Source organism: Colobus angolensis, unplaced genomic scaffold (assembly GCF_000951035.1).
Source record: "Colobus angolensis palliatus isolate OR3802 unplaced genomic scaffold, Cang.pa_1.0 Scaffold148, whole genome shotgun sequence".
Taxonomy (NCBI): domain Eukaryota; kingdom Metazoa; phylum Chordata; class Mammalia; order Primates; family Cercopithecidae; genus Colobus; species Colobus angolensis.
Genome location: NW_012114577.1, coordinates 4,665,145 through 4,691,434, shown reverse-complemented (window position 1 = coordinate 4,691,434; position 26,290 = coordinate 4,665,145). Strand labels below are relative to the sequence as shown.

The 26,290-nt window shown below is 45.7% G+C and overlaps 1 protein-coding gene across 5 annotated transcripts in view; it reads right to left on the bottom strand.

Moving 5' to 3' along the window:
- Positions 1 to 26,290, bottom strand: part of LGALS8 (lectin, galactoside-binding, soluble, 8) — a 45,107-nt gene that overhangs the window by 5,810 nt on the left and 13,007 nt on the right. For 3 of the 5 annotated variants that reach the window (XM_011935743.1, XM_011935742.1, XM_011935741.1), the window contains 8 exons: positions 18,018 to 18,106; positions 16,497 to 16,707; positions 14,967 to 15,086; positions 13,544 to 13,600; positions 12,465 to 12,491; positions 12,215 to 12,337; positions 11,608 to 11,696; positions 10,319 to 10,484 (listed from right to left, as the gene is read on the bottom strand). In XM_011935743.1, the coding sequence (XP_011791133.1) occupies positions 10,319 to 10,484; positions 11,608 to 11,696; positions 12,215 to 12,337; positions 12,465 to 12,491; positions 13,544 to 13,600; positions 14,967 to 15,086; positions 16,497 to 16,707; positions 18,018 to 18,106 (882 nt within the window). The remainder of the gene's footprint in view (positions 1 to 10,318; positions 10,485 to 11,607; positions 11,697 to 12,214; positions 12,338 to 12,464; positions 12,492 to 13,543; positions 13,601 to 14,966; positions 15,087 to 16,496; positions 16,708 to 18,017; positions 18,107 to 26,290) is intronic. The other 2 variants (XM_011935745.1, XM_011935744.1) reach the window with 1 other exon arrangement.

The following is a 26,290-nucleotide window of genomic DNA, read 5'->3' as shown; positions in this document are numbered from 1 at the left end:
TAGGCGAAAGCAACTGGTGTTCCTCTCCAGTGTGGCATGGCCACAATATAAATTAGACAACCTGTCTCAGTGGCCGCCTGAAGGCACTCTAGACCGTAACGTTTTAGTCGACCTCAGTAATTTCTGCCGACACTTAGGAAAGTGGTCCGAAATTAACTATATACAAGGATTTGGGGGCTTGCGTTCTCGTCCGGACTTGCGTAGCCAGTGTTCCTTGGCCCAAGTCATGTTGGCTAAGGACGCAAGCCTAACAAAAGTCCGAAAAGGAGGAGTCATCCTTCCTGTCTGACTTGCCTGAAGACCTTACTTCCCCTCCCTCCCTTCCACTCCCGCCGTATACTCCACCTCCCCCTCCCGCTTCAGCCCCACCTTCTCTTTCGGCTCCACCTTCCTCTTCCGCTCTCGCTGTTGTTCTGCCCTCCTCCTCGGTCCCTCCCACCATTGTTGAGATTACACCTCCTTCCGACCCCTCAGCACTTCCACCTGGTCATCTTAGTTCGCCTATATCTGCCCATACCCGCTCTAAAGATTACCTAACTACCCCCGCTCCTACTCCCACCCTATCCAACCCCCCTGCGGTCTTAGCACCCTTGCGTCAGGTGGCCGGAACGGAGGGCGTAGTTAGAGTTCATGTTGCTTCTCACTAGCAGATCTTTCAAAAATTGAAAAACATTTAGGAGATTTTTTCTGCCAATCCTACAATTTACACCAAAGAATTTAGATACCTTTGCCAGGCTTATGATTTAACCTGGCATGATCTCCAGGTTATTCTTACCTCTACTCTAAACCCTGAGGAGCAAGAGCACATCCTAGTGGCCAGCAGGCAGCATGCCAACCAACTACACTTAACAGACCCCGCCTTCCCACTAGGGGAACAAGCAGTCCCCTCTATAGACCCAGACTGGGAGTATCGAGTAGGCCAGCCAGGCTACCGAAGACGAGATATGATGATTCAATGTCTTCTGGCTGGTATGCAGGTGGCCCCAAATAAGGTAGTAAATTTTAATAAACTAAAATTATTCAAGGTCCAGATGAGAATCCGGCCACATTTTTAAACAGGCTAACTGAGGCTTTAACTCAATACACTCGGTTGGACCCAGCTTCCCCAGCCGGCGCCACTATTCTAGCATCATATTTTATTTCACAATCGGCCTCAGATATTCGGAAAAAACTCCAAAAGGCAGAGGATGGACCCCAAACTCCTATTCAAGACCTAGTCAAGTCGGCCTTCAAGGTCTATAATTCAAGGGAGGAAACGGCTGAGGCCCAACGACAGGCCCACCTAAAACAGAAGGTACAGCTCCAGACCCAAGCCTTAGTTGCTGCTCTGCAGCCTAGCTTTAACCCAAAACCGGAGAGCAAAACCCCCAGAAACTCGAAGACAACAAAAGGGGCTTGCTATAAATGCGGTGCCCCAAGGCATTGGGCTGATACATGTCCCGAGAGTCCCCAACCGCCTGAGCCAACGCGGCCGTGCTACAAGTGCGGAGTAGCTGGACACTGGGCTAAATGTGTCCTAACCCTTGTCTGCCAACAACTCCGTGCCCAGCGTGCCATAAAGAAGGGCATTGGAAGTCAGACTGCCCCACCCTGAAAACAGGCATGGCGCCTCAACGTGATGTCCCTTCTCAGGATCCTGGGAGCTCCTTCCAGCTCTTACATCTGGACGACAACTGAAGGTGCCAGGATTCGGGGACCCCCATCACCCTCGCTGAGCCTCAGGTAATTCTCCTGGTAGCGGGTAAGACAATTAATTTTTTAATCAACAGCGGGGCTACCTACTCTGTTTTGCCGTCTTTCGAAGGGCCTAGCCTTCCCTCCAATATTTCTGTTGTAGGAGTCAATGGCTCCCCATCCAGCCCTCGGAAAACCCCACCTCTTAATTGCTGCCTGGCCAACAACTATTTTGCACACTCGTTCCTCATCATCCCCTCATGCCCCACTCCTCTACTAGGCCGAGATGTCTTAAGTCAACTGAAAGCCTGTATCTCCTTTCCTACTAGCGCCTCCCACCCCACCTGCCATCTGCTTCTAGTATTGACTGACTAAAATGACTCTAACAATCCTACTAACCCTTTTCCTGATTTCCCCATTCCTATAGACCCCCAAGTGTGGGACGCCTCCACTCCTGTCGTGGCGGACCATCACCCACCAATACTTATAAAACTTAGAAACCCATCTCAGTTTCCAACCTGCCCACAGTTCTCTCTCTCTCCACAACACTTACGAGGACTAAAACCAATCATTACTAGGTTACTCAGCCAACACATCCTCATCCCCACTCATTCTCCCTGCAACACCCCAATCCTACCTGTAAAGAAGGCAGATGGAACTTTCTGGTTAGTGCAAGATCTTTGTCTTATCAACGAGGCTGTTTGCCCCACCCATCCAGTAGTCCCCAATCCCTATACCCTTCTTTCTCTCATCCCACCTAACACAACACACTTTACTGTGCTGGATCTAAAAAGATGCATTTTTCTCTATTCCCTTACATCCAGATTGTCATTTCTCTTTGCTTTTACATGGGAAGACCCAGACACCCATACCTCCACCCAACTGACATGGACAGTGCTTCCCCAAGGGTTCCGAGACAGCCCCCATTTCTTTGGGCAGGCCTTAGCAAAAGACTTAGCCTCCTGTCCTCTTACCAATAGTAAAATTCTCCAATATGTAGATGACCTTTTACTCTGTAGTCCCACGAAACAGGATTCTCTTTTAGACACTGCAATCCTCCTTAATCATCTGGGATCCAAAGGTTACCGAGTATCCAAACACAAAGCTCAACTCTCACAACAATGTGTCATATATTTAAGTATTGAAATCACTCCTACGACACGCTCACTTACCACAGACCATTTAACTCTAATACAAAATCTTTCTCCTCCTCAAGACGCTAAGGAAATCCAATCTTTCCTAGGCCTAGTAGGGTTTTTCAGACACTGGATTCCTAATTTCGGAATCTTAGCTAAATCTCTATACACAGCTGTCAAGGAGACTCCCCAAGGACCTTTGTCTAACCCAAAGTTAATTTATAAACATTTCACTCACCTAAAAAACTGCCTTCTCTCACACCCTACTCTCTCACTCCCAGACTTCCAACGTCCCTTCCAGCTTTTCACAGATGAAAGACAAAAAGTTGCAGTTGGCCTTTTAGCCCAATCTATAGGCGCCACCTACCACCCCGTGGCATATCTATCTAAACAACTAGACGCCACCGTACAAGGGTGGCAGCCCTGTCTTTGGGCCCTAGCGGCAGCAGCCTGCCTAACCCAAGAAGCAAAGAAACTCATTAGAGGTTGTAACCTAACAGTCTTCTCTATTCACCGCCTTCAAGATCTTATTGCCCACAAAAGTATTAGCCATCTAACCCCGTCCAGACTCCAACTCTTTCACCTCTTGTTCATAGAAGACTCCACCTTTGCCCTAGGAGTCTGTTCCTCTCTGAATCCAGCAACCTTACTTCCTGACCCTCTCAAGCAACCTCGTACTGAACACTCCTGTCCAGAACTCTTAGAGGCCCAACCACCTAGTCAGTTACATTTACATGACCAGCCCTTAAAAGGCTCACAGTTAACCCTATTTGTAGATGGCAGTTCTTTCATCAATTCTCAAGGGAACAGACAGGCAGGATACGCGGTAGTTACATCTTCTACTGTCCTAGAAGCTAAGCCTTTACCACAAGGAACAACATCACAGCAGGCAGAACTCATCGCACTAACTAGGGCTCTCCTCCTATCCAAAGGAAAAACAGTGAACATATACACAGACTCTAAGTATGCCTTCTTAATTGCACACACCCATTCTGTCATCTGGAAAGAGAGAGGGTTCCTAACCACCAGTGGCACCCCTATAGTCAACAAGAAACAAATACTCGAACTGCTAGACACTGTTATCAGTGCCTTCCAGAGCAGCCATCATACACTGTAAAGGTCATCAGACTCCATCTAACCCGGTGGCGGCTGGCAATGATTTTGCCGACACCACTGCCAAATCGGCTGCCGGATTCTCCACTCCCACACTTCCTTCTGTTTATTTTCTTTCTCCTCAATATACCCCCAATTATACCCAAGAGGAAAAGACTAAACTATTACAAGATTCAACAGCCAAACTAGCCGCAGACAATTGGATTTACTTCAATAATAAATTAGTTATTCCTAAAACACAATTCCACGCCATTCTAAAAGACATACATAATTCCCTACACATAGGACCCAAAGCTCTATATAACCTCCTAAGCCCCCTCATCCACTGCCCCACACTCATGAAACACCTAATTATGATCAATCAACAGTGCTCCACATGCCTCAAGTCAAACCCTCAAGGCGCACTGCGCAACCCCCATCCAAGCCATCAACTCAGAGGGCACCAACCAGGCGAAGATTGGCAGATTGACTTTACCCATATGCCAAAACATAAAAAATTCAAGTATCTCTTAACCCTCGTTGATACCTTCTCAGGATGGAGAGAAGCCTATCCTACTACAGGAGAAACTGCCAATATAGTTGCTTCCACGCTTACTGAACACATTATTCCTAGGTTTGGCCTCCTACTCACTCTCCAGTCTGACAACGGCCCAGCGTTCATCTCCAAAGTAGTCCAGCAAGTGGTGACCCTCCTACACATTACCTGGAAACTCCACATCCCTTATAGACCTCAGTCCTCCGGTAAAGTAGAGAAGGCCAACGGGCTCACCAAGCAACAACTCACCAAACTCTCACTCGAGACTCGACAATCGTGGGTAACTCTCCTTCCCCTGGCCCTAACCCGGCTGCGAGCTGCCCCACGGAGTCCGACAGACCTCAGTCCGTTTGAACTAGTCTACGGCCGGCCTCTCACTCTCCAGCAGTTACCCACCCTTTCTTCCCCGCTGGCAAATTATCTTCCATACCTCACCCTCTTGAGACAACTCCTAAGACAACATGCAGAACTAGCACACCCCACTCCAACAGATACCTATAGCCCACATCTCTCTCTCAGCCCAGGCGACCAAGTATACTTAAAAGATATCCAAGCCAGAGATTTTCAGCCCAGGTGGAAAGGCCCATATACTGTCCTCCTATCCACATACACAGCAGCCAGACTTCTAGGACACACGCACTGGGTCCACATATCACAATTAAAGAAAGCCCCCACAGAAGACAATCAGTGGACATCTGCTAGACTTGCCCCTACCCGCCTCAAACTCACCAAACTCCCTCAACCACATGTTCCCTGACCTCTTACGCTTATCCCGATTTCTCACCATACTCTATATAAACATAACAGAATTCCAGTATATTACCCCAGATCCCTAGTTGCCCCCAGATCATAGCCCATCACAGTGGTTTTCCCATTTACTCACCTTTATAGAACACCTCCAGTGGCAAGGTGTACTCTGTGATGACACTCAAGATGAAGTCCTACTTTATGCTTACATTACTATTCTTCTCATACACTTCAACGTCCATTACTAACCCCACTTTTGTATGGAGATTCTCTATAGTTGAGACATGGAAAACCAACAACAAACAACATTCACAGCTACAAGGCACTGCAGACTGCCCACCCCAAGGCTGTCAGTCCCTCTTCACCATAAATTTCACCCTCGCTTCTCGCAAAAATAGATGGCCTAACCCGTTTCTCTGCTTTCTATATGACCAAACAGAATATAACTGTAAAAACTACTGGCAAAAAATAAACCTAGGATGCCCCTATCAATATTGTAAAATCCACTATGCATATGACGGAGATCGCTTCTTCACCCAAAACGTACAGTCTGTACCCTATCAATATCAACTAAATATCCAAAACCCATGGGACCCCCGATGGGCGGACGGGGTAAAAGGAGGACTCTACGCTAAATGGTCAACTTCATATCCGACTGCCACCCTCTTAATCAAAAGGACACTAGTCCAACAAGAAAACTCCCTCCCTAAAAATATAAAACACCTACAAAATTTAACCTTAGCCATACAATCACAAGAACAGGCCCTACAAGACCAACTACACTCCTCCATACAAGATCAACTACACTCCTCCAACAAAGACCCCTTCTCATGGTTAAAGCTAGTCCGTCAAGGGTTAAACTTAACACGGGCAGCTAACATAACACATCTCCCCCACTGTTTCCTCTCTGCAGCCCTTAAAGAAGCCCCCTCAGTGGCAGTCCCTTTACCTACTGCTTTCAAGGCTACAGCTGGCTCTACAAGCACCTCCCAAAAACCATTCTTACTCCAAGTCCCACTATACCAAAACCCAGAAAATCCAATCCTTCCTTTCTGTTACTCTGCCCCAAACTCCTCCTGGTGTAATTACACCCAACAGCCCAAGAAAACCCAGACAGCCCCCGTTGGAGGTTATTTCTGGTGTAATAAAACCCTTTTCAAGGTCCTTAACCATACATCCATCAGCCAATCCCTCTGTGTCCCAGTGTCCTTAGTACCTAGTTTAACCCTATATAGCAAAGCAGAAATGGCTGAACTCACCTTACAATTTAACTCTCCTCCTAATAATCTCCAAAAACAGGCCATCTTCCTTCCCTTAGTCATTGGGATTTCCCTAGCCTCCTCCTTAGCGGCGTCAGGACTTGGAACTGGGGCTCTTGCCTACTCTGTACAATCTACCCGATCTCTAACCACCCAAATTCAAGAAGCTATAGAGGCGTCAGCTGAAAGTCTAGCCTCTTTACAATGTCAAATCACTTCAGTGGCTCAGGTGGCAGCACAAAACAGAAGAGCACTAGATCTTCTCACAGCAGAAAAAGGAGGAACATGTCTTTCCTTAGGAGAAGAATGTTGCTATTACATAAATGAGTCAGGTCTAGTTGACACTAATATCCAAACCCTAAACCAGATTAAAACAGAACTAAAAAACTACAACACTCCCTTAACCCCAGGTCCACCTATATGGTTATTACCGGTAGTGCAACAGATGCTCCCATTTCTCATCCCTATACTAATTCTCTGTCTTATCCTATGTTTGGCCCCCCTTTTAATCAAATTTCTCCAAGCCAAAGTTCAAGAGATCACCCGGGTCGCCTTCAACCAGATGCTCCTACATCCCTACGTCCAGGTGCCAACCATAGACCCTTATGACGCCGCCCCCTAACAGCAGGAAGCAGCTGGACAGACAATGACGCCCCCAATCATCATCATCGATAAAAGGTTGGACTGTCTGGACGGAGGGAGAGGGAAACAAAGAACAAAGGTGACTAAGATGGCGTACTTCCGGGTTCTTCATCACCAACTTTTCCCGCGCATGCGAAAATGCAGCCGGCGACCCGGGAAGGTGCAGACCAACTGGGCATGCACCAGGTGACGTCAATCCGAAGAGACCGAGACTTACCTGGCCGCACCTACGGAACGCCCCCCCGACACGCCCGTGTCCCGCCTATTGCCCTCCCACTCCCAGAAAAGCCACTCCGGGCAGGCGCGCGGCGCAAACTTCCTCGGCCCCTTCCTCATACGCGGACCTAGGAACTTCGCCCGAGAACGCCAGAGCGACTTCCTCGGCCTCCGCCGCCGGAGACCGGTGAACCTCGTCTCCTCTTTCTATACATTGGCTACGTAATAAAGTTTCCTTTTTATCTTGCCTACTCGCCTTTTCCTCTGGCGCCGGCTCTGGTGGTCGCATAAAGCAAATCAGTAGCCTGGAACCGAGGGACTTGGATCCCGTCTTTTCTGCCTCAAACGCTAGCATCGTCAACAAGCCAGACAATATGAAATTCCAGCAGCCTAAGGCACTTGCTAGGGTTTTTACAGCTGCTTGGTGATCCTGATTCCATAAGCTCAGCACATCTTAGCCTCAGTGTGTTTGTCCAAAGCCATCAAAGCTGGGTACCCCGTGAGTGGGAAGTGCTGTGCATTCTGGCAGATTCATTCAGATTCATCAGCAGTGTCTGCCCTTCACAGTCATCTGTGCCCAAAACTCAAACAATGTGAAACCCAAACAACAACTAGCCTTTTACATCACCTTTACGCCTAAACTTTATACTTCTGGCGCCACGCTGCCAATGCCAGGCTGGGTTTCCACGCACACTGAGAAGGCCACTGGGAGGCCCTGCACTGAGCTCTCCCTGTGCTCCTGGCCCCCCTGTGGAAGGCTTCAGAAGAAAGAGGGGCAGCTCAGCCTTGCTGCCAACCCGGCCCACCCCCAGAGGCCAGAATGAAGCACAAAACCTGAATCTGCAAAGCGGCAGGTTGAGGGTTTTCGTTCTTTTGACAGGAGCTGTGGAAAGGGCTGCTAAGGAAAATCAGGAAGGGGAAGAAGTTTCAGCTCAAGTCCTGCACTCTGATAACAAAGCTGGCCAAAATGAAGCTTCTGTGGCTACAGAGGATTGGGGAAATAGGTGTAACCTGAGATTCTACCCCCACAAGAATGGTGGAAATCCCAGTTCCAACCAGGTAGAAGAGACCCTGGATATATTTAACAAAATCTCAAGAAAACACAAAACACACAGCCTCATGCTATAGCTCAGAAGGAAAACCAAGTTGGCAGCAGAGGGAGTCAATTAGTCACCTGTACTGTATCAGAGCAAGTGCAAAGCCAGTGAATTACAAGCAAGTGGCAAAGAAATGACATGCCTCTGGATGAGCAGACTACTGCAAATGAAAAGAAGGCACATCCTTTGCAAGACCCTCAGCCTGGAAGAAAACAGAACAGAATCCCTCACAACCATCTGATGCTGCCCAACAGCTGGGAAGAACATGGATTCCATCCAGAGGAAGAGCCCACGGATGAAATTACAATACTGAATGAGATTGTTTTTAAAACACTGTAGATACAACTAAAGTGTATTTGAAACAGCAAGAAGATTTAAAATGAAAGTAATGGCATAATGGAAAGACCTGAGATAATCTCAGTGCAAGCATAGTTAAAAGGCAAGAGATGGAAGCCCCTGGAAAGGATCTATCAGTACAGAAAATCGTCAACAGTGATCAACATGAGGATAATTACTGTTCCTGAATTAGAAAATTAAATGGAAAAGATGATTGTTCAAAAGCATACAACATCCGTCTATTCATTCTGTCAGCCAGCCATGCTTTTCACTGTCTCTGCAAAAAAACATTGCCTGGAATATGGTTCATCTAATCCTAATGGTATGATTTGAATTATGAAGTTGGAGATATTTTCATCTTAGTATTTTTCAGCATTACTTGAATGTATCATTATTGTCCTTTTTTTATATTAATATAGTAAATCCAAACTTGGGGCCCAGATAGGTCCAAAACAAGTTACATCACTGGTTTCCTGTCACCCAGCACAAGGCTCAGCTCCCTTCTAGAGTGCTCACCTCTGTTTCCCTCCAGCGAACCCCACGTCACCCTTTACGCCTTGACTCTTGCCAAGCCAGCAACCCTGTGCTGCCCTTCCCACCTCTAAGGACTTGTTCAGATCAAGCCCTAAATCTAGAAAAGCCAACCTTCAGCCTTCCACATCTTTCCCAGCTTTCTGAATTCCAAACCAATATCCACAACTTCCAGGGAACCCTCCATGATTAGCCCACATCTGTCTACACTCCACATACCAGGGCGCTGCATTAGACTGGAACTTAGGAATAAGTACGCATGTCACATTGCCATCTATTCCGCCTGATATTCATGCTTTTAGTAACGGGTTTTGATGAGTCCTCAAGAACCCACATGGTCCAGAGGGTGTGGCAGTTTAAAATGCTGTAGAATGATAACCTAAACCAGTGACCCTAAGTGACTGTGGGAGGCAGTGGCACCTGAGCTGGTGAGCGAGGCTGGCCAACCACCCGGCATCCGCATCACAAGGAGACGATTCTCTGCTCAGCATCCCAAAAACATATTTTGGGAAAGGTATATGTTACAATATTCACCTATTTGGGGACTCAGGACTACATGCCTTTTAGTTCCAAGGGACTGATGTATTTTTCCTTGAATACATACAAACAAGACTAACTCCTTAGGAGAAAGGACTGTCACCTGAAACCATCTACCCTGATGGGAGGTGATGGCCAGTACAAGCAAGCAGTTTTAGGGTCTCCACATCCTCATGTCCGCTTCTGCGATTAAATGTGTGACTCTAGTCCTGAGACAAGCTTCCTGGTTACATTCCTATCAATATGGGGCTACACAGGAATTTTAATGTGATGACAAATGCCAATTCCAGTGCACATAATTTGACACTCTACTGGCTTTGCTATTTATACTGATTGCCCACATTATAAAAAGGGGCAAATTACAATCTCCAGGTAAACAAAAAACATACACGACCTCCACATACTGAGTTAGGACTTGATTTAAATGGACCACTTATCCCACTCCTGCTCCCAGGATGCTTGGTGCTGTCCCATTTTCAAAAACTGTAACCTCACCTCAAAGTACATCCCAGGACTAAACGGGAAAGAGGTGATATTTCTCTCTTCTTCTCCCCAGGACTCCTGAAGAAAAGAATTTCTTATAAATGCTTTAATATTCAGGCGTGGGTTCAAGTGTAGAGCGATATCCTTTGATTTTCCTGCTAGTAGGTCAACATTAAAGCTTTTGAGAAAGGGGAAAAAAAAAAACAACAACAACAAACCTTAATTAACCAAGTAGGACAGAGTAGTGGCAGTTTCAGCAATGTTAATGGCCAGGCTGGAACTATGATTCTAACTCTGTGAAACATGTATCCACATGGACATGGGAATGCAGATGAAGTTGAAATTTTAAACTCAGTCAGCATTCCACTAATTTGTTACTTGTAAAATAAAAAAAAATTAAAAACCATTTAAAATGAGCATTGAGGCTGAGATGTGGTTGGACAGAAATTGAAGGTTTAACGCCAGTTAAACCAAATGACTACTTCAGGCCACAGGAGCCTGGGATCCTCTCAAGCAGGTATTCTCTTTTCATCATCTACCCGTGTTCCTTCCTTCTTGAAAGTATGCCACTTTCTAGGAAATAGCTCTAATTTCAGGCTTCCAGAAGGCTGCACATCTCTGGAAAAAGTTGTTAAAGCAGAAATTTTCTCAATCACATGACAAGAGGGGCCCTAAAAAATGTTGCCTGGACTGGGCGCGGTGGCTCACACCTGTAATCCCAGCACTTTGGGAGGCCAAAGTGGGTGGATCACTTGAGGTCAGGTGTTCGAGATCAGCCTGGCCAACATGGTGAAACCCTGTCTCTACTAAAAATACAAAAATTCAAAAATTAGCTGGGCGTGGTGATGCGCCTGTAATCCCAGCTCCTCCAGAGGCTGAGGTAGGAGAATCTGCTTGAACACCCAGGGGGTGGAGGCTGTGGTGTGCTGGGATTGCGACACTGCACTCCAGTCTGGATGACACAGTGAGGCTCGATCTCAAAAAAAAAAAAGAAAAAAACAATGTTGCCTGACCTTACGAGGCTGCCCTGGAGTTCTCCAAGGCAAGGGTAGGCCTCGTGGACAAAAATGCTACTCTCTTGTCTGGCCAGAAAAAGCTGACGTCAGAACACTGGGCTTTAGTCTTGGCTCTGCCGCCAACTAGCTGTTAGCAGTCTAACCTCCTCCTGCTTGAATCATCTCACCTTGGAAATGAAGATTCTGACACTAGCCCTAATTCTAGCTCATACGGCCGCTCATGGGTGGAAGGCCGTAACAGGCACGGAAGTATCTGCGCTGTGACTGCTACCCAAGGATACTGACCTTTTGGCATTTGTGTTCACTTCTCCTTTAACAACGACAGTTCGTCCAGGGCCCATGGGGGTGTTCAACCTTGCAGCAAATGGCAGGCTCTGAAAAGAAACCACAGTTAGGACCAAGAGGTCTGCAGAAAGTGATCTCCAGAGAAAACTCATGTCCAAAGAACACTAGAGAATGTTTCTGAGCCATGACCCTGTAAATCCCAGGAGGGGAGACAGTCTGCCTTGGTCCCAGCTGGGTGCCCCTGCAGCAGTACTGTCCCTGGCTCGAGGCAAACACTCACTGATTTCTTTTAGACGATGAAATGAGTGACAGGGTGGGACCCGATGCCCTCTGTATGAGTGAAACACCCCAGGAAGGCCCCCTGTGCCTGGGGTCTGAGGCAGCACTGTGTTCTGCTTGCAGGGGAAGCAGCCAAGCTGGGAGGCGCTGCGGAAATACACAGGAATGGCTCAGAGGCAGGCCTTGTTGACGCTCGAATCTGTCCAGGAACAGCACACAAATGCAGAGGGGGCTGCTTTGGGCTTCTACTGTGGATACAGGTTACTTGTAACAGCTCATTACAACTTAATCTTTATATAGAGTTAAGAAAATTGGGGGCTCTGCAAACCTTTGACACATAGTTCATAGGTGGTATTTTGGTGCAAGTCAAAGTGTGATTGACAGTCGAATCTTTGCTCTTGGTGTAGACAGTTCTGGGTACGATTTTAGAAATGTCTCCTCTATTACTAGGCTGTAGGGAAACAGTTCTACAGTAAGGAATGGAATGAATGAAGCTGCCCTCCAAGGTTTAAACTGTTCATTTTCTATGCAATTTTATAAAATATTCCACATGAAATAACCCAGGCAAAAATACTCACAAGCTGGGGCGTGCCAGACTTTGGAACCTATTGGAAAAGAAACAAAACACAAGAACGTTAGAAGGGGAAGAATTATAGTTTATAATATGAAGCCTTGGTTGTACTGAGCTGAGCCTGGCCGGAGCCTGGGACGTTCCTGCTCCACTCTGGTGTGATCTCCAGGCAGCTGGTGCTTTATGATGGGATGGTATGGCATTGTGAAGGGCTACACAGGTTGAGAAGACAGTCTGATATCCCTGTTCATCTGAGTCCTTTATCCTCCACCATAAATTAATAATTTTTCATAGAACTATATGAAATTATTTTTAAGATATAGGGTCTTACTCTGTCACCCACACTGGGGTGCAGTGGCTCAATCATGGCTCACTGCAGCCTCAACCTCCTGGGCTCAAGTCATCCTCCCACCTCAGCCTCCCAAAGCTGGGATCACTGCCATGCGCCACCATGCCCAGATAATTTAATTTTTTGTAGAGATGGGGTTCTCCCTGTGTGGCCCAGGCTGATCTCAAACTCCTAGGCTCAAGCAGTCCTCCCACCTCAGCCTCCCAAAGTGCTGGGATTACAGGCCTGAGCCACCACGTTCACCCAGGACTACATGAACTTCAAACATGTCTTAGTTGTCCCTTCCAGGGTGCCCCCAGAATGCTGAGATTCTGTTCTGTCTGTGAGTTGTGAACATGCCAGTCAGTAAGACCTCACTTTCTCCATTAATAATGGCGTGTTTTTACATTGCAATTATTCTCCCAGGGGTTGAAGATGCACATGGAAGTTCATTTGCCAGTGCACTGGCTGATGTTCAATATTGAGAAATACCCCAGAACAGTACTATTCAGCAGTTAAGAGTGAGAGAGTTCTTTTTACATAAGAACAGTGAGTGGTAGTTACATAAACTGACAGGTGAAGCATCAGCAAAAACTTATTGAGTGCCTGGCACCACAAGTATGTATCTCAATTTTCAAATGATTACTTGCGTTCTAAAAGCATAATTTCCAAAAACCCAGCCTTCTTGCCACTTCATTTACATGACAGCTAAAACAACATTTTTGAACCAGTGGCTCATTAAAAGATTTAGGATTTACCTTTTCTCTACTTATCTCTGTCAGTTCCAGACCGGATGCTTGGGTACTCTGTAAATCCTGAGAAAATAAAGATTAATATGTAACATCCAGTAGAAAATATTTTCTATGTATAACCTGTTTGACATGTCAAAAAATTATCAACGGTACTAAAAATATGCTTGAAAACTATGATCCAAAAATACACTTAACACTGCGGTCCTTTCCGCCCCCATCAGATTGGCAAACATCACACAGAATAAGAGCTAATGTCAACAAGAAGGTGGGAAGATGGCGGCTGAGAATGCAAATTGTTTTTATCCTTGTGAAGGGTGAGTTGGTATCTATCAAAATATTCAATGCAAATACAGTCACATGTTGCTTAACAAAGGGGGTATGTTCTTGGTTTTTTTTTTAGACGGAGTCTGTCGCCCAGGCTGGAGTACAGTGGCACGATCTTGGCTCACTGCAAGCTCCGCCTCCCGGGCTCACGCCATTCTCCTGCCTCAGCCTCCGGAGTAGCTGGGACTACAGGCGCCCCCCCACCACGCCCGGCTACATTTTTGTATTTTTCGTAGAGACGGGGTTTCACCGTGTTAGCCAGGATGGTCTCAATCTCCTGACCTCGTGATCCGCCCGCCTCAGCCTCCCAAAGTGCTGGGATTACAGGCGTGAGCCACTGTGCCCGGCCGAAGGGAGTAGTTCTGAGAAATGTGTCCTTAGGTGATTTTTGTCACTGTGCGAACATCACAGAATGTTACTCAACAACGCCGCCTACTGCACACCTAGGCTGTAGGCGTGGCCTGTTGCTCCTGGACAGTGAATCTGTACAGCATGCACTGTGCTGAATTCTGTAGGCAACCACAGCGGGACGGTAACTATTTGTGCATATAAACTTATCTAAACATAGAAAAGGTACAGTAAAATACAGTATGACAAGCTTATGGGACCACTGCTGTATATGCGGTTCATCATTGAACTGTCCTTATGCAACACATGACTGTGCTCTTTGACTCAGACACTCCCAGCCTAGGAAACTCTCTTACGGAAATAGTCCATTTTACATCCATGCAAAGGAAATGCCGCCATCTTCCCACCTTCTTGTTGACATTACCTCTTATTCTGTGTGATGTTTGCCAATCTGATGGGGGCGGAAAGGACCGCAGTGTTAAGTGTATTTTTGGATCATAGTGTATTTTGGATCACTACCCAGCTAAAAACAATGTGTGTTTTGCTAAAACCACATGAGATTTGAGATCCTACAGACAATGAAGCCCTGGCTGATAACCCTTCTGCTAGTGTGAATAGTTCACTTCCAAAAAATTAATACTACAATCAGGGAGATCCGTCCTTTTTATGTCAATAGAAGTGTTACTTGAAGACTTTTTCTACCATCTCATCAAAAACCATCCTCATAAAAGACCCCAAGCTGTGGAAGGTCACTCACCGAGCTGAATCTAAAACCGATTGAGTGAATATTCACTTTGCCATAAATGCCCAGAGTGTCTATTTTCTCTGTGCCGATCCTGTGGCCATAGAGCAGAGTATGTTTTCCATTTACAGCCACCTAGAAAGATACAGAAGACAACCCCCCCCAAAAAAAGTTAATAAATTAACTTATTATCCACATTTAAACGTTTCCTTGCATCCAATTTTATACCCTTTCCCACAGGTCTCCACACACATCTGAGCAAACTGTAACCGAAAGCACCCAAAACACTAGCAGTGCTCCTGAACTTCTTTTGAGTTCCTGATCTGATTAAGCAGCAGGAACTGTCTCTCCCCGGACAAACACGCAGTCACAAATATAGGTGCGCGGTGCTTGTGTGCACCTCTGCGTACACGTGAGACATCTGGGTTCCAAGGTCTCCTGGAAGCCCAGGCACAGCTGCCCTGGAGCTTGGGAACCCGGGTTAAAGATCAAAATCTGTTGACTTTGCTAAATAAAACGAATATGGACAAGTTACTCAACATATTTAAGATTTGGTTTTCATATTCTGAAGTAGGAACAATCTCTACCTCAACGGACTGCAGTAGCAAGATGATGAGAAAGTAGCTTCCACAGGTCCTCAGCACTCTACGTTGCTCCTCCTCCCTCCCTCTCAAATGCCAGGTACCAGGTTAGGTTATAGGCAGAAAACACAAGCAGCATACAATACAGTCTCTGACTCAAGGAGCTTAAAATCCCATTGTGGGGGCAAAATAAACACATAAAGCCAAAGCACAACTGTTAAAAAACTGTTAAAAAGAATGATACAGACACGGGCTGGAAAGGCCAGAGAAGGGAGAGGTGAATGGAGTTTGGGAGATTCAGAAAGATTGGCGGGCGGGAGCGGTATTCTGAAGATCAGAAAGGATCTGCGCCCGAGACATGCGGGTCTGCTCTCACATTGGTACAAACCTCTACTCTGGGAAAGCTCCACAGGCCGGAGGGCCAGCAGGTGTAATAGCCTCTAGGACCAAATTCAACCATACACATACGCGCTAGGTATAAGACACTCCATGAAGCCAGAGATGGAAGTGACATCAAGGATTTCTAGGATCTCCTCTGGATCTAAAATCTCGGTCCTACAGAAGTATCTTGTGTCAAGACTTGAATTTATAAAACCCTTCTGATTTCTATGCTAGGATTGCCCTTGTTAGCTCTTTGGGTGGTGGCAGTTATATTATAACTTACCCCCCATCATTAACATAATACTGTGTCAATTCAGAACTCCGCCTTGCTAGGAGAAATAAGATCTAATAAAAAGATCTGGTCACAATGGACCATATTTCTGCATAGCAACAACTGGCTGGAGAGTAGTGGTGCCACACCTCACATTTAGGTGCCTTCCTGGTCTTTTTATGGAGAAAAACTACAAAGCCAAACAATGTCTCAGGTGTAGGAACTATAAGGCCGGGCTCACAAACGTGAAAAGCGCCCCTGTGCAGTCCTGCTCGCTCATGAGGACTCAACCTGTCCCTCTCCAAAACCTACCTGGAATTTGTCCTTCAGCACCATAATCACGATCTCAAAAGACTTTTCTCTTTTGAAAGGCGTGTCATAGGTGATCTCTTCTCGTCCCCATTTTTCTTTTATCAAAGTATTGCAAACAATGCAGCCGGCCCTTTTGAAACGAGGATTGAAATGAAAGGCCACGTCGGCTCGAGGTTGGACGCTGCTGCCGTACTGCAGATCCACCTGGAATCTGTATGAGGGAAGACACAGGGCCCCCAAGAGCGCTCAGAAAGGAAAGCTCCCGGGAAAGGCCCAGCAGGCACTACACTCCAGGCCCAGTGACGGGACTGACGGATCCCTCCTCGTTCATTCACTATGAGGCCGAAAGAGCTGGCTGCCTAATCTTCTTTTCTGTCTTCCTCAGTAACACAGCCCCTGAGTTTGAAATGGGTCTGAATCTGCCCAGAATAAAAACCTACTTTCCCAGCCTGCCTTGCAGCTAGGCCCGCCTGTGCAGCTAAAGCTCTGCTGATAAGATGGAAGTGAAGGTCTCAGGGAAGACTACTGGAAACTGCCTTCAAAGTCAGCAAGCACTTGCCTTTTGTCCATCTCTGCTTCCCCGCAAACACCATGTGCACCCATCCAGCTACCCAAAGCACAGAGGTGAAGGCTGGAAATCCAGCTGCCAAGGATAACGGGAAAAGGGACCTCACCTCACCCTCAAGATAGCAGAGTGGTGAGCTGGAAGGAGTCTACTTCTCTAACGACTTGAAGGAGTTGACGGAAAGGCCTGGGCTGTCTCCTTGAGACTTAATTTTCACATCTCACTTAAACCACTGCTCTTCAGGTGTTAGGTGGAGAGAGCCGGGCACAACACTAACGATACCACAGCTTGCATCCAAAGCAAGTTTCAGTAAAACCATCTGAACTAGATCTTCTGTGATGCTGTGGGAATGTCAGACTACAACTAGACTGTCCCTGTCATCTGACCACAATTCCTTTCTTTAATGACATACCTAATTCTTTTTTTCTTTTTCTTTTTTTTTATTTTTGTCACCCAGTCTGGAGTGCAGTGGCTTGATCACAGCTCACTGCAACCTCAAACTCCTGGGCTCAAGCGATCCTCCTACCTCAACCCCCTGAGTAGCTGGAACTACAGGCGCACACCACTATGCCCAGTTAATTTTTAAATTTTTTTTTTTTTTTTTTTTTACAGATGGGGGTGTCTTACTATGTTGCCCAGGCTGGTCTCGAACTCCTGGCCTCTAACAGTCCTCCCGCCTTGGCCTCCCAAAGTGCTGGAAAAGCACGTGTAAGTCACCACATCCAGCTGATAGTTCTAATTTTTTATACTGAAATCACACAGCAATGAAATAAATCCCAATAACCTTTATTTAGTCATTCATTCCCCGCTCCTCAGCACCTGGGCCAGGGCTGCTGATGAAAGCAAATTAGGCCTCAAAGTATCAAATGGTCTCTCCCACATTACTCTTTGTTATCGTTCCACAATCACAGAAAGACAGCTTATCCATGCTCCTTCCTTCAGCACAATGATTTTACCTGTCCGCGTCACTAGGAACATGCCCACGTATTACAATCAAAGTTCCAGGATCCAACTGATCAGGAATGGTGCCAACATACGGGATTACCTAAGAAAAATAATTTTAACAAATGTACGTTTACATAAACAACATTACTTTCTAAGTACTTACAATCCAAACTCATTATTGATAGAGAAAAACTACGTTTTTTTAAGGCTGCACATAAATCTGCTCAGAATCCAGCATTTTCCAAGTCATCTTTCCTATTCAAACAGCTATAAAAAGGAACCGCATGGCCAGGATATTTGCAATAGCTGCAAACCACTATGTCTCTTTGGAAAGAGACACAAGATACAAAATACTATTCACAGTAGTTTGTATTTGGCTGAGAATTTGTGAAGCAAAACTTCTGCTTAATATGATAATTCTAATAGAAAAAAATAAAAAACACACAGTTGTTACAATGCCATGTCTACTCATTCCTTTTCCCACTGTTCCACTGCTGATCCCGACAGAAAGTTCAAGGCCACACTAGGCCCAAAAGCCAATGCTGATGGAGACGATGACAAGCACTCACTGCCTCTGAAGGAAACTCCAAGTTAAGCCACACCCCCACACCTGGGATTCCAGGGCCTGCTCTTCTCTGTTGGACTCCCAGACTGCAACCCAGACTGCAACCCAGACTGCACTGTGAGAAACCAGAGAACTGCATGATCATGAGGATGAGTGGGTGCCTGTGGGTCTTCAAGACACGGCATCCACCTGCCTTGGACCAGTCCAGTCTGCAGGCGTGGGCTCTTACAGTTGGCCCCACCCAGTATTCAGGTCTCAACCTGCACCCTCACTGCCCAGAACCCAGCCCTTTTTTCTGGGACCTGCCACACTACCAGATCTTGTCATTCCTGTTCCCCAGAGATGACTACACTGTCCTCCCAGTCCACTGGCTGGGGGCTGTGTGGCTGCCTCTCCTGCATCACAACCATCTGCCTCCATCTGGAGCATCTGACCAGGATGTGCAGCCCACACACTGTTAAGCCTCACACCAAGCTCACCCAAATTACGATGTGCATGGTAAAACCTACCCAAGGTGCTTCTGATTGTCAAGAAATAACAAATAAAATAAGATGGGCCACAGAAAAGTGATTATCAATTGGTGGCTCCTAAACTGAAATCAACTTGAGGCACAGCCTCCTCTGTGGAACCTTCTTCAAGCTCCCTGGGCTGACCGAGTCAGTCCCTCTCAGAGGCTTCATGATAGCACTTTGGATTCTGTTTGTTTGCATGTCGGTTTGCCTAGACTGTGAGCTACAGGGGACAGGACTGGCTCATCACCTTTACCTCCCCAGGAGAGAGGTCAAGAGACGATCGGTAATTGCATGGTGAATGAACGAACTCTCACCTGTCTGAAAAGTGGGCTCTGGCAGGCCTCATACCTATAGAGGAGAGGCAACAAAGCAGCTGCTGAACTGCAAGCTGAGCCCACAAGCTCCCTGTTGCCTTAGGCAATAAGATGAGAAATTATGGAAGCCAGTTATCTATTTGCTGTCATAGCAATTGCTAGGAGTAGGGTGGAAGGCCCATGACATCAGAAAACAAAAAATACAACAGAGAGTGTAGACTGGGGCTACAGCTGCACATCAGAGTAGCTGATTTTGTGTGTAGAGAATGGGGAAGGACCTACATCCCTACCTTGATCTTTTGGGTCACAGCTGGTTCCAAGAATATATAGCAGCATGTTTCATCGCGTTAATCTCTTAATAAAACGAGGTTTTTGTAACTTCAAAGTTCATGTTAAAATGATATTTATGCAAAATATTTAATAACACAAATTTTAGTAATATAAGTGAGAAAGTAATCTATAAAGGTATATATAGTATGATTTCAACTAAAGAAATACAAGCATTAAAAAGAAAACCTTGCTAATTAATCACATCGTATCCTGTATCAAAATATTCCATATACCCCACAAATAGATATACCTACTACATACTCAAAAAAATTCAAAATTAAAAAAACACTAAAGAAGTCAGCCAAAAATGATAACAATAGTTTTCATGGGGGATGATGGGATTTTAATTTTTTTCTTCATATACTTTCTTACTTTGCAGGTGTCTATAATAAGCATCGATATTTTTATAACCACAAAAATATTTTTAATTATATGTTTAATTTTGGAGCTAGAAAGAGCTTTTTGAGACAAAACAATCTATTCCTATAATTTTTTTTTTTTTTAAGACAGAGTCTCACTCTATCCCCTAGGTTAGAGTGCAGTGGCATGATCTCAGCTCACTGCAACCTCCACCTCCCGGGTTCAAGCCATTCTTCTGCCTCAGCTTTCCAAGTAGCTGGGATGCCCAGCTAATTTTTTGTATTTTTAGTAGAGACGGGGTTTTGCCATGTTGGCCAGGCTGGTGCCATGTTGGCTGGGCTGGTCTCGAACTCCTAGGCTCAAAGTGATTCTCCCAAAGTGCTGCGGTTGCTTTGGGAGGTAATGAGCTTCTGGATGAGCCACCACGCCCGGTCCCATCACTTTTAATACCTTGTTCACAACTGTTACTAGGTTATTCCAGTTTGAGAAACAACTATGCTAAGAATGATGGCCACTTGCTGCTTTAGTTTTCTGGGTTCATGCTTTCTACTTCAGAAAAGATCCTGCATTACTTCAGCAATTTTTTTTTTTTTTTTAACTATGAGACACAATGCCCTACTGCTGACTCATTTAACCCACGACTGTATGGCTCCTGTGAAAATGGAGAAGGACATTCATTGTTTTCTAGGCTACTCCAAGCTACTTTGGTGATTCACAGATCATTATTAATTTACATTAAAAAAATTAAAATATGATCTGATCACACTGGAGACAATACCACAGGCTTATGCCACAGTCAGGTTTGGTGTTATTTGCCAAAACACCCTTGCTGATTCATGTTGCTTTGCCTTTTTGATGACTACTTATCAAATGCAAGGCTCTCTATTAGGCAGACTGCAGCTAGAAAGAAGCGTAAGAGTCAGACACCCGAGAAACATAATTAGAGCGAAAATGTGATACTCTGTTTGGCTGTTGAAAATTGGTATCCCCAGCCGGGCGCGGTGGCTCACGCCTGTAATCCCAGCACTTTGGGAGGCCGAGACGGGCGAATCACGAGGTCAGGAGATCGAGACCGTCCTGGCTAACACGGCGAAACCCTGTCTCTACTAAAAAATACAAAAAACTAGCCGGGCGAAATGGCGGGCGCCTGTAGTCCCAGCTACTCGGGAGGCTGAGGCAGGAGAATGGCGTAAACTCGGGAGGCGGAGCTTGCAGTGAGCTGAGATCCGGCCACTGCACTCCAGCCCGGGTGACAGAGCGAGACTCCGTCTCAAAAAAAAAAAAAAAAAAAAAAGAAAATTGGTATCCCCTTCTATATCTGGAAAATCCCCTACCCTATGAACATTAGACCTCATCTAGACTGCAACAAGGTAAGAGCAGGTGACAAAACTGCCAATTAGAATTTCCAGCTCAGATTTTAAGTAAGAACCAGTGACAAGTAGCACTCACAATGATGCAGTATTCACTCTGCCAAGGGGGCGACAGCTGTATGTATCTGGGGTTGGAGAAAGTTACATCTGGGGTCAGAGGCAGCTACATCCAGGGTCAGAGGGGGCTCCATCTGGGGCCAGAGGGAGCTACATCCAGGGTCAGAGGCAGCTACATCTGGGGTCAGAGACAGCAGTGGCATTGGTAAAGCAGCAGAGACACAATACCATCTGTGTCCAGTGGTGGCAACAGATGCCTCTTCATGGGAATGGTCCTACAGCATGCTTGTATATCTGTGACTACCTATTCTCCAAGCCTGGTTCTTCATCCTGCTAGAGATTCTGAGAACTTTGCACTATCATTTAGCAAATTCCTTTTCTGCTTAAAGAGTTGGCTTCTGTTGCTTGTAACTACAAACTCTGACCAATTCAACATCTTTTAAAAAAAAATGGGGTCCAGGCATGGTGGCTCACACCTGTAATCCCAGCATTTTGGGAGGTCGAGATGGGCGGATCACTTGAGATTGGGAGTTGGAGACCAGCCTGACCAACATGGAGAAACCCCGTCTCTACTAAAAATACAAAATTAGCTGGACGTGGTGGCGGGCGCCTGTAATCCCAGCTACTCAGGAGACTGAGGCAGGAGAATCACTTGAACCCGGGAGGCAGAGGCTGCAGTGAACTGAGATCAGGCCATTGCACTCCAGCCTGGGCAACAAGAGCGAAACTCGGCCTCAAAAAAAAGGCGGGGGGAGGGCCGTAAAGAAGAGTCAAAGAAATGCTTCAGGAAAATGGGATAAGGAATTCTAACTGAGGTAGCCAAAGACAGTTTACGAAGAAGGTACGATTTCAGTTGCCACTTCAGGTGGAAATGGCATTTTACAAAAGCAGAGAGGCAGGAAAAGACAAGACCCATCTGCTCTCAGTGAGTAGTCAGGGAGTAGTTAAAGAAAGGTACAGCCAGGGTCAAATTTGAGAGGGACATAAGGAAAAAGTGCTTAGGAACAACAGTCCAGTGGGGTGAAATAAGCCAGAGGTCAGGAGGTCATCTGGGTGACTGACTGCTGCCGTAAGCCTGCTGTGAAGTGATAAGGACACAATCCACATTGGTAGCAAGGGCCCTGGAAGAGCAGAGAAGTCCAAGAGATGTTTCAAAGGAAATTGTCTACATAGGACGACTAAATAAATGACAAAGCTGAAGGGGGAAAGAGGTTTCTTTTTTTTTTTTTCTTGAGACAGAGTTTCACTTTTGTTGCCCAGGCTGGAGTGCAGTGGCGCCATCTTGGCTCACTGCAACCTCCGCCTTCCGGGTTCAAGAGATTCTCCCGCCTCAGCCTCCTGAATAGCCAGGATTACAGGTGCCCGCCACCACACCCAGCTAATTTTTTTGTATTTTTAGTACAGACGGGTTTTATCACGTTGGCCAGGCTGGTCTCGAACTCCTGACCTCAAGTGATCCACCCACCCTGGCCTCCCAAAGTACTGGGATTACAGGCGTGAGCCACCGCACCTGGCCCGGGAGACAGGTTTCAGAAGGAAGATGACGAGTTTAGTTTGTGACACTTGGTGTGAAGCGTTGGCAGAACATCTAAGAGCAAATCTGCTAAGAAGACTTGGAGACTCAGAACCACACGCTAGGTGAATGGCCAGAGCACACATTTAAAAGTCAGGGTAAAGATCCTTTGTAAAGATACCAAAGCAGATAAAGAAATTGAAAAGCAGGACAGGTCAGGCAGCAAAGGCTCAGTGGTTTCTGAAATTAGGAGGTTTGCAGAAAAGAGTTAACACTGGCAGGCCTGACTGCTGTCCTTGAAAGGCCTCCTTACAAGGCAGGCCCCTGGCTGGTGTCTAGGAACTTGAGATTTTAGAAGGGCACCCACCCACCTGATAATGGGGATTTCCTGTACCTGAATTGTTTATGCAGATAATATGGTTATGCTAAACACCAGCTTTCCTTCTGGGAGACTAGAATTTTTTGATTATGTGTGAGGGTGCTTATGTGACCAGCCTCCAGTAAAAACCCTAGGGACTGAGTCTCTAATGAGCTTCCCTGGCAGACAACATTCCCCAAGTGTTGTCACAAATTATTGCTGGAGGATGTAAGCACATCCTGTGTGGCTCCGGTGGGAGGAGACCTTGGAACTTGCACTGGGTTTCCCCTGGACTGCACCCTCGGTGCCTTTCCCTTTGCAATTTTGCTCTATATCCTTTCTTTTTCTTTTTTTTTTTTTTTTGAGACGGAGTCTTGCTCTTCTCAGCTCACTGCAAGCTCCGCGTCCCGGGTTTACACCATTCTCCTGCCTCAGCCTCCCGAGTAGCTGGAACTACAGGCGCCCGCCTCCTCACCCGGCTAGTTTTTTGTATTTTTTAGTAGAGACAGGGTTTCACCGTGTTAGCCAGGATGGTCTCGATCCCCTGACCTCGTGATCCGCCCGTCTCGGCCTCCCAAAGTGCTGGGATTACAGGCTTGAGCCACCGTGCCCAGCTCTATATCCTTTCACTGCAATAAATCATAGCCACAAGTACAACTCTGTGCTGGTGAGTCATCAAAACTGGGTGTGACCTTGGGGACCTCAACATGGGGTGAGAAGAGATCGGAGAGAGAAGAATCAGTCAGTCCAGTGCGATAATATCAAGGGAGTCAATGGATTCATAAATTTCAGTAAGAGGACAACTGTCAATATCTTTAACATGGAAAAAGCTAAGAAGGATCCAAGCAAATAAAGATAATAAAATGGGGCCAGGTACGGTGGCTCATGCCTATAATCCCAGCACTTTGGGAGGCTGAGATGGGTGGCTCTCGAGGTCAGGAGATCAAGACCATCCTGGCTAACACGGTGAAACCCCATCTCTACTAAAAATACAAAAAAAAATTACCCAGGCGTGGTGGCGGGCACCTGTAGTCCCAGCTACTCAGGAGGCTGAGGCAGGAGAATGGTGTGAACCTGGGAGGTGCAACTTGCAGTGAGCCGAGATCGCGCCACTGCACTCCAGCCTGGGCGACAGAGCGAGACTCCATCTCAAAAATAAATAAATTAATTAAATAAATAAGTAAATAAAATGGATCATACCCTTTGACCTACTGATTCCACTTTTACAGATTTATCCCACAGAAATACTTAGCACAGGTGCACCAAGATGCACACACAAGGGTGTCCACTATAGCACCGGATATCATCACAAAAAGACACAACCCTTAACAAGGGACTGCTTACGTAAGTTTTACTACCAATTATGCAGCTGTTAAAATAAATGAGCAAGTTCTAAATAAACTGACATTTCCAAAACAGGTCAAATAGAAAAAGCAGGGTAGAAAACAGTATATATAGTAAAATGCATGCATGTAAAGAGACAGTGACACATAAAAAGTGATATACACAACACTCACACTTTTGGATATGTATAACTATCTCAGGAAGGATATATTTTTAAAAACCAGTAAAAAGTGATTGCCCTTGGGGAGTAAAACTAAGTGCCAGGGTAGAAGGAAAATGCATGTTTCACTGAAAGTCTTAAATACTGTTTGAATTTTTAAAAAAATGATGCACATATTATCTTTAAATTTTTTAATGAAAATTTTTTTTAAAAAAGGAAAACCCACTGGTTTGGACATAAATATAGTTTCAAATTTTGAAGACAGACTATCTTCCAACTATTGGGTGCTAGGAAACAAGGGTGGAGGCAAAAGTTAACCAGCAGAAGGATACTGACAGAAATAGAAAACTGCAAGAGGAAAGCTGGTTTGGGAAGGAAGATGTAAGTTTGGTTTTGAACTCCTCGTCTTGAAGGTCTGGCTGAGCAACTGAGAGTTGGAGGTTCACATTAGGTGAAAGGCTGGAACTGGATACATATGGGAAAAAAAAAAAATCTATGAGTGATCGGTAAAGACATAAAAGAAAGAGACATTAAAGACAGAATTTTACTAGTAAAACCAAGAAAGAAATTAAGAGAGTGAAAAATCAGTGGGCAGAGCCTTAGCAAGGAAATCCACTCTCAGGAAGGCAGGCAGCAAAAAAAGAAGAAAAACAGCACAAAGGCTGGAGGGGACCTCACAGGTTACAAAAGAAAGACTTGACTGTGTTGTGTTTTAAGACTAAATTATAAGGTAAAAAGGGAGGTACTTAGAATACTAAGGAGAAAAGGATAAACATGGAAACAAGGTTCCTAAGAAAACCGCAATGATCTGCTTTTCAGTACCAGGTAGGATTCATGTTGACAAGCGGCATATTAACTTAGAGTAACAACCAATTCTGCTTCATTTCTAAATTATTTCTTAACCAGCTAGCATTTAATCATACCTTAAGAAGTCTATAAACAACAACAAAAATAAAATATATAGGTAGATAATGAACTGCCAAACAAGAAATTTCACTGACAGCATTCCTGGTATGAAGTAAAGATACTGTCTTCCAAATTATTCATTCAAATTGAATAGAAAGAAAAGGAAGCAGCCAGGCGCTGTGGCTCACGCCTCTAATCCTAGCACTTTGGGAGGCCAAGGCAGGCAGACTGCCTGAGCTCAGGAGTTCAAGACCAGCCTGCGCAACATGATGAAACCCTGTCTCTACTAAAATACAAAATAACAAATTAGCTGGGCATGGCGGTGTGCACCTGTAGTCCCAGTTACTCGGGAGGGTGAGGCAGGAGAATTGCTAGAACCCAAGAGGCAGAGGTGGCAGTGAGATGAGATCGCACCACTGCACTCCAGCCTGGGCAACAGAGCAAGCCTCTGTCTCTTAAAAAAATAAATAAATAAAAGAAAAGAAAAGGAAAAAA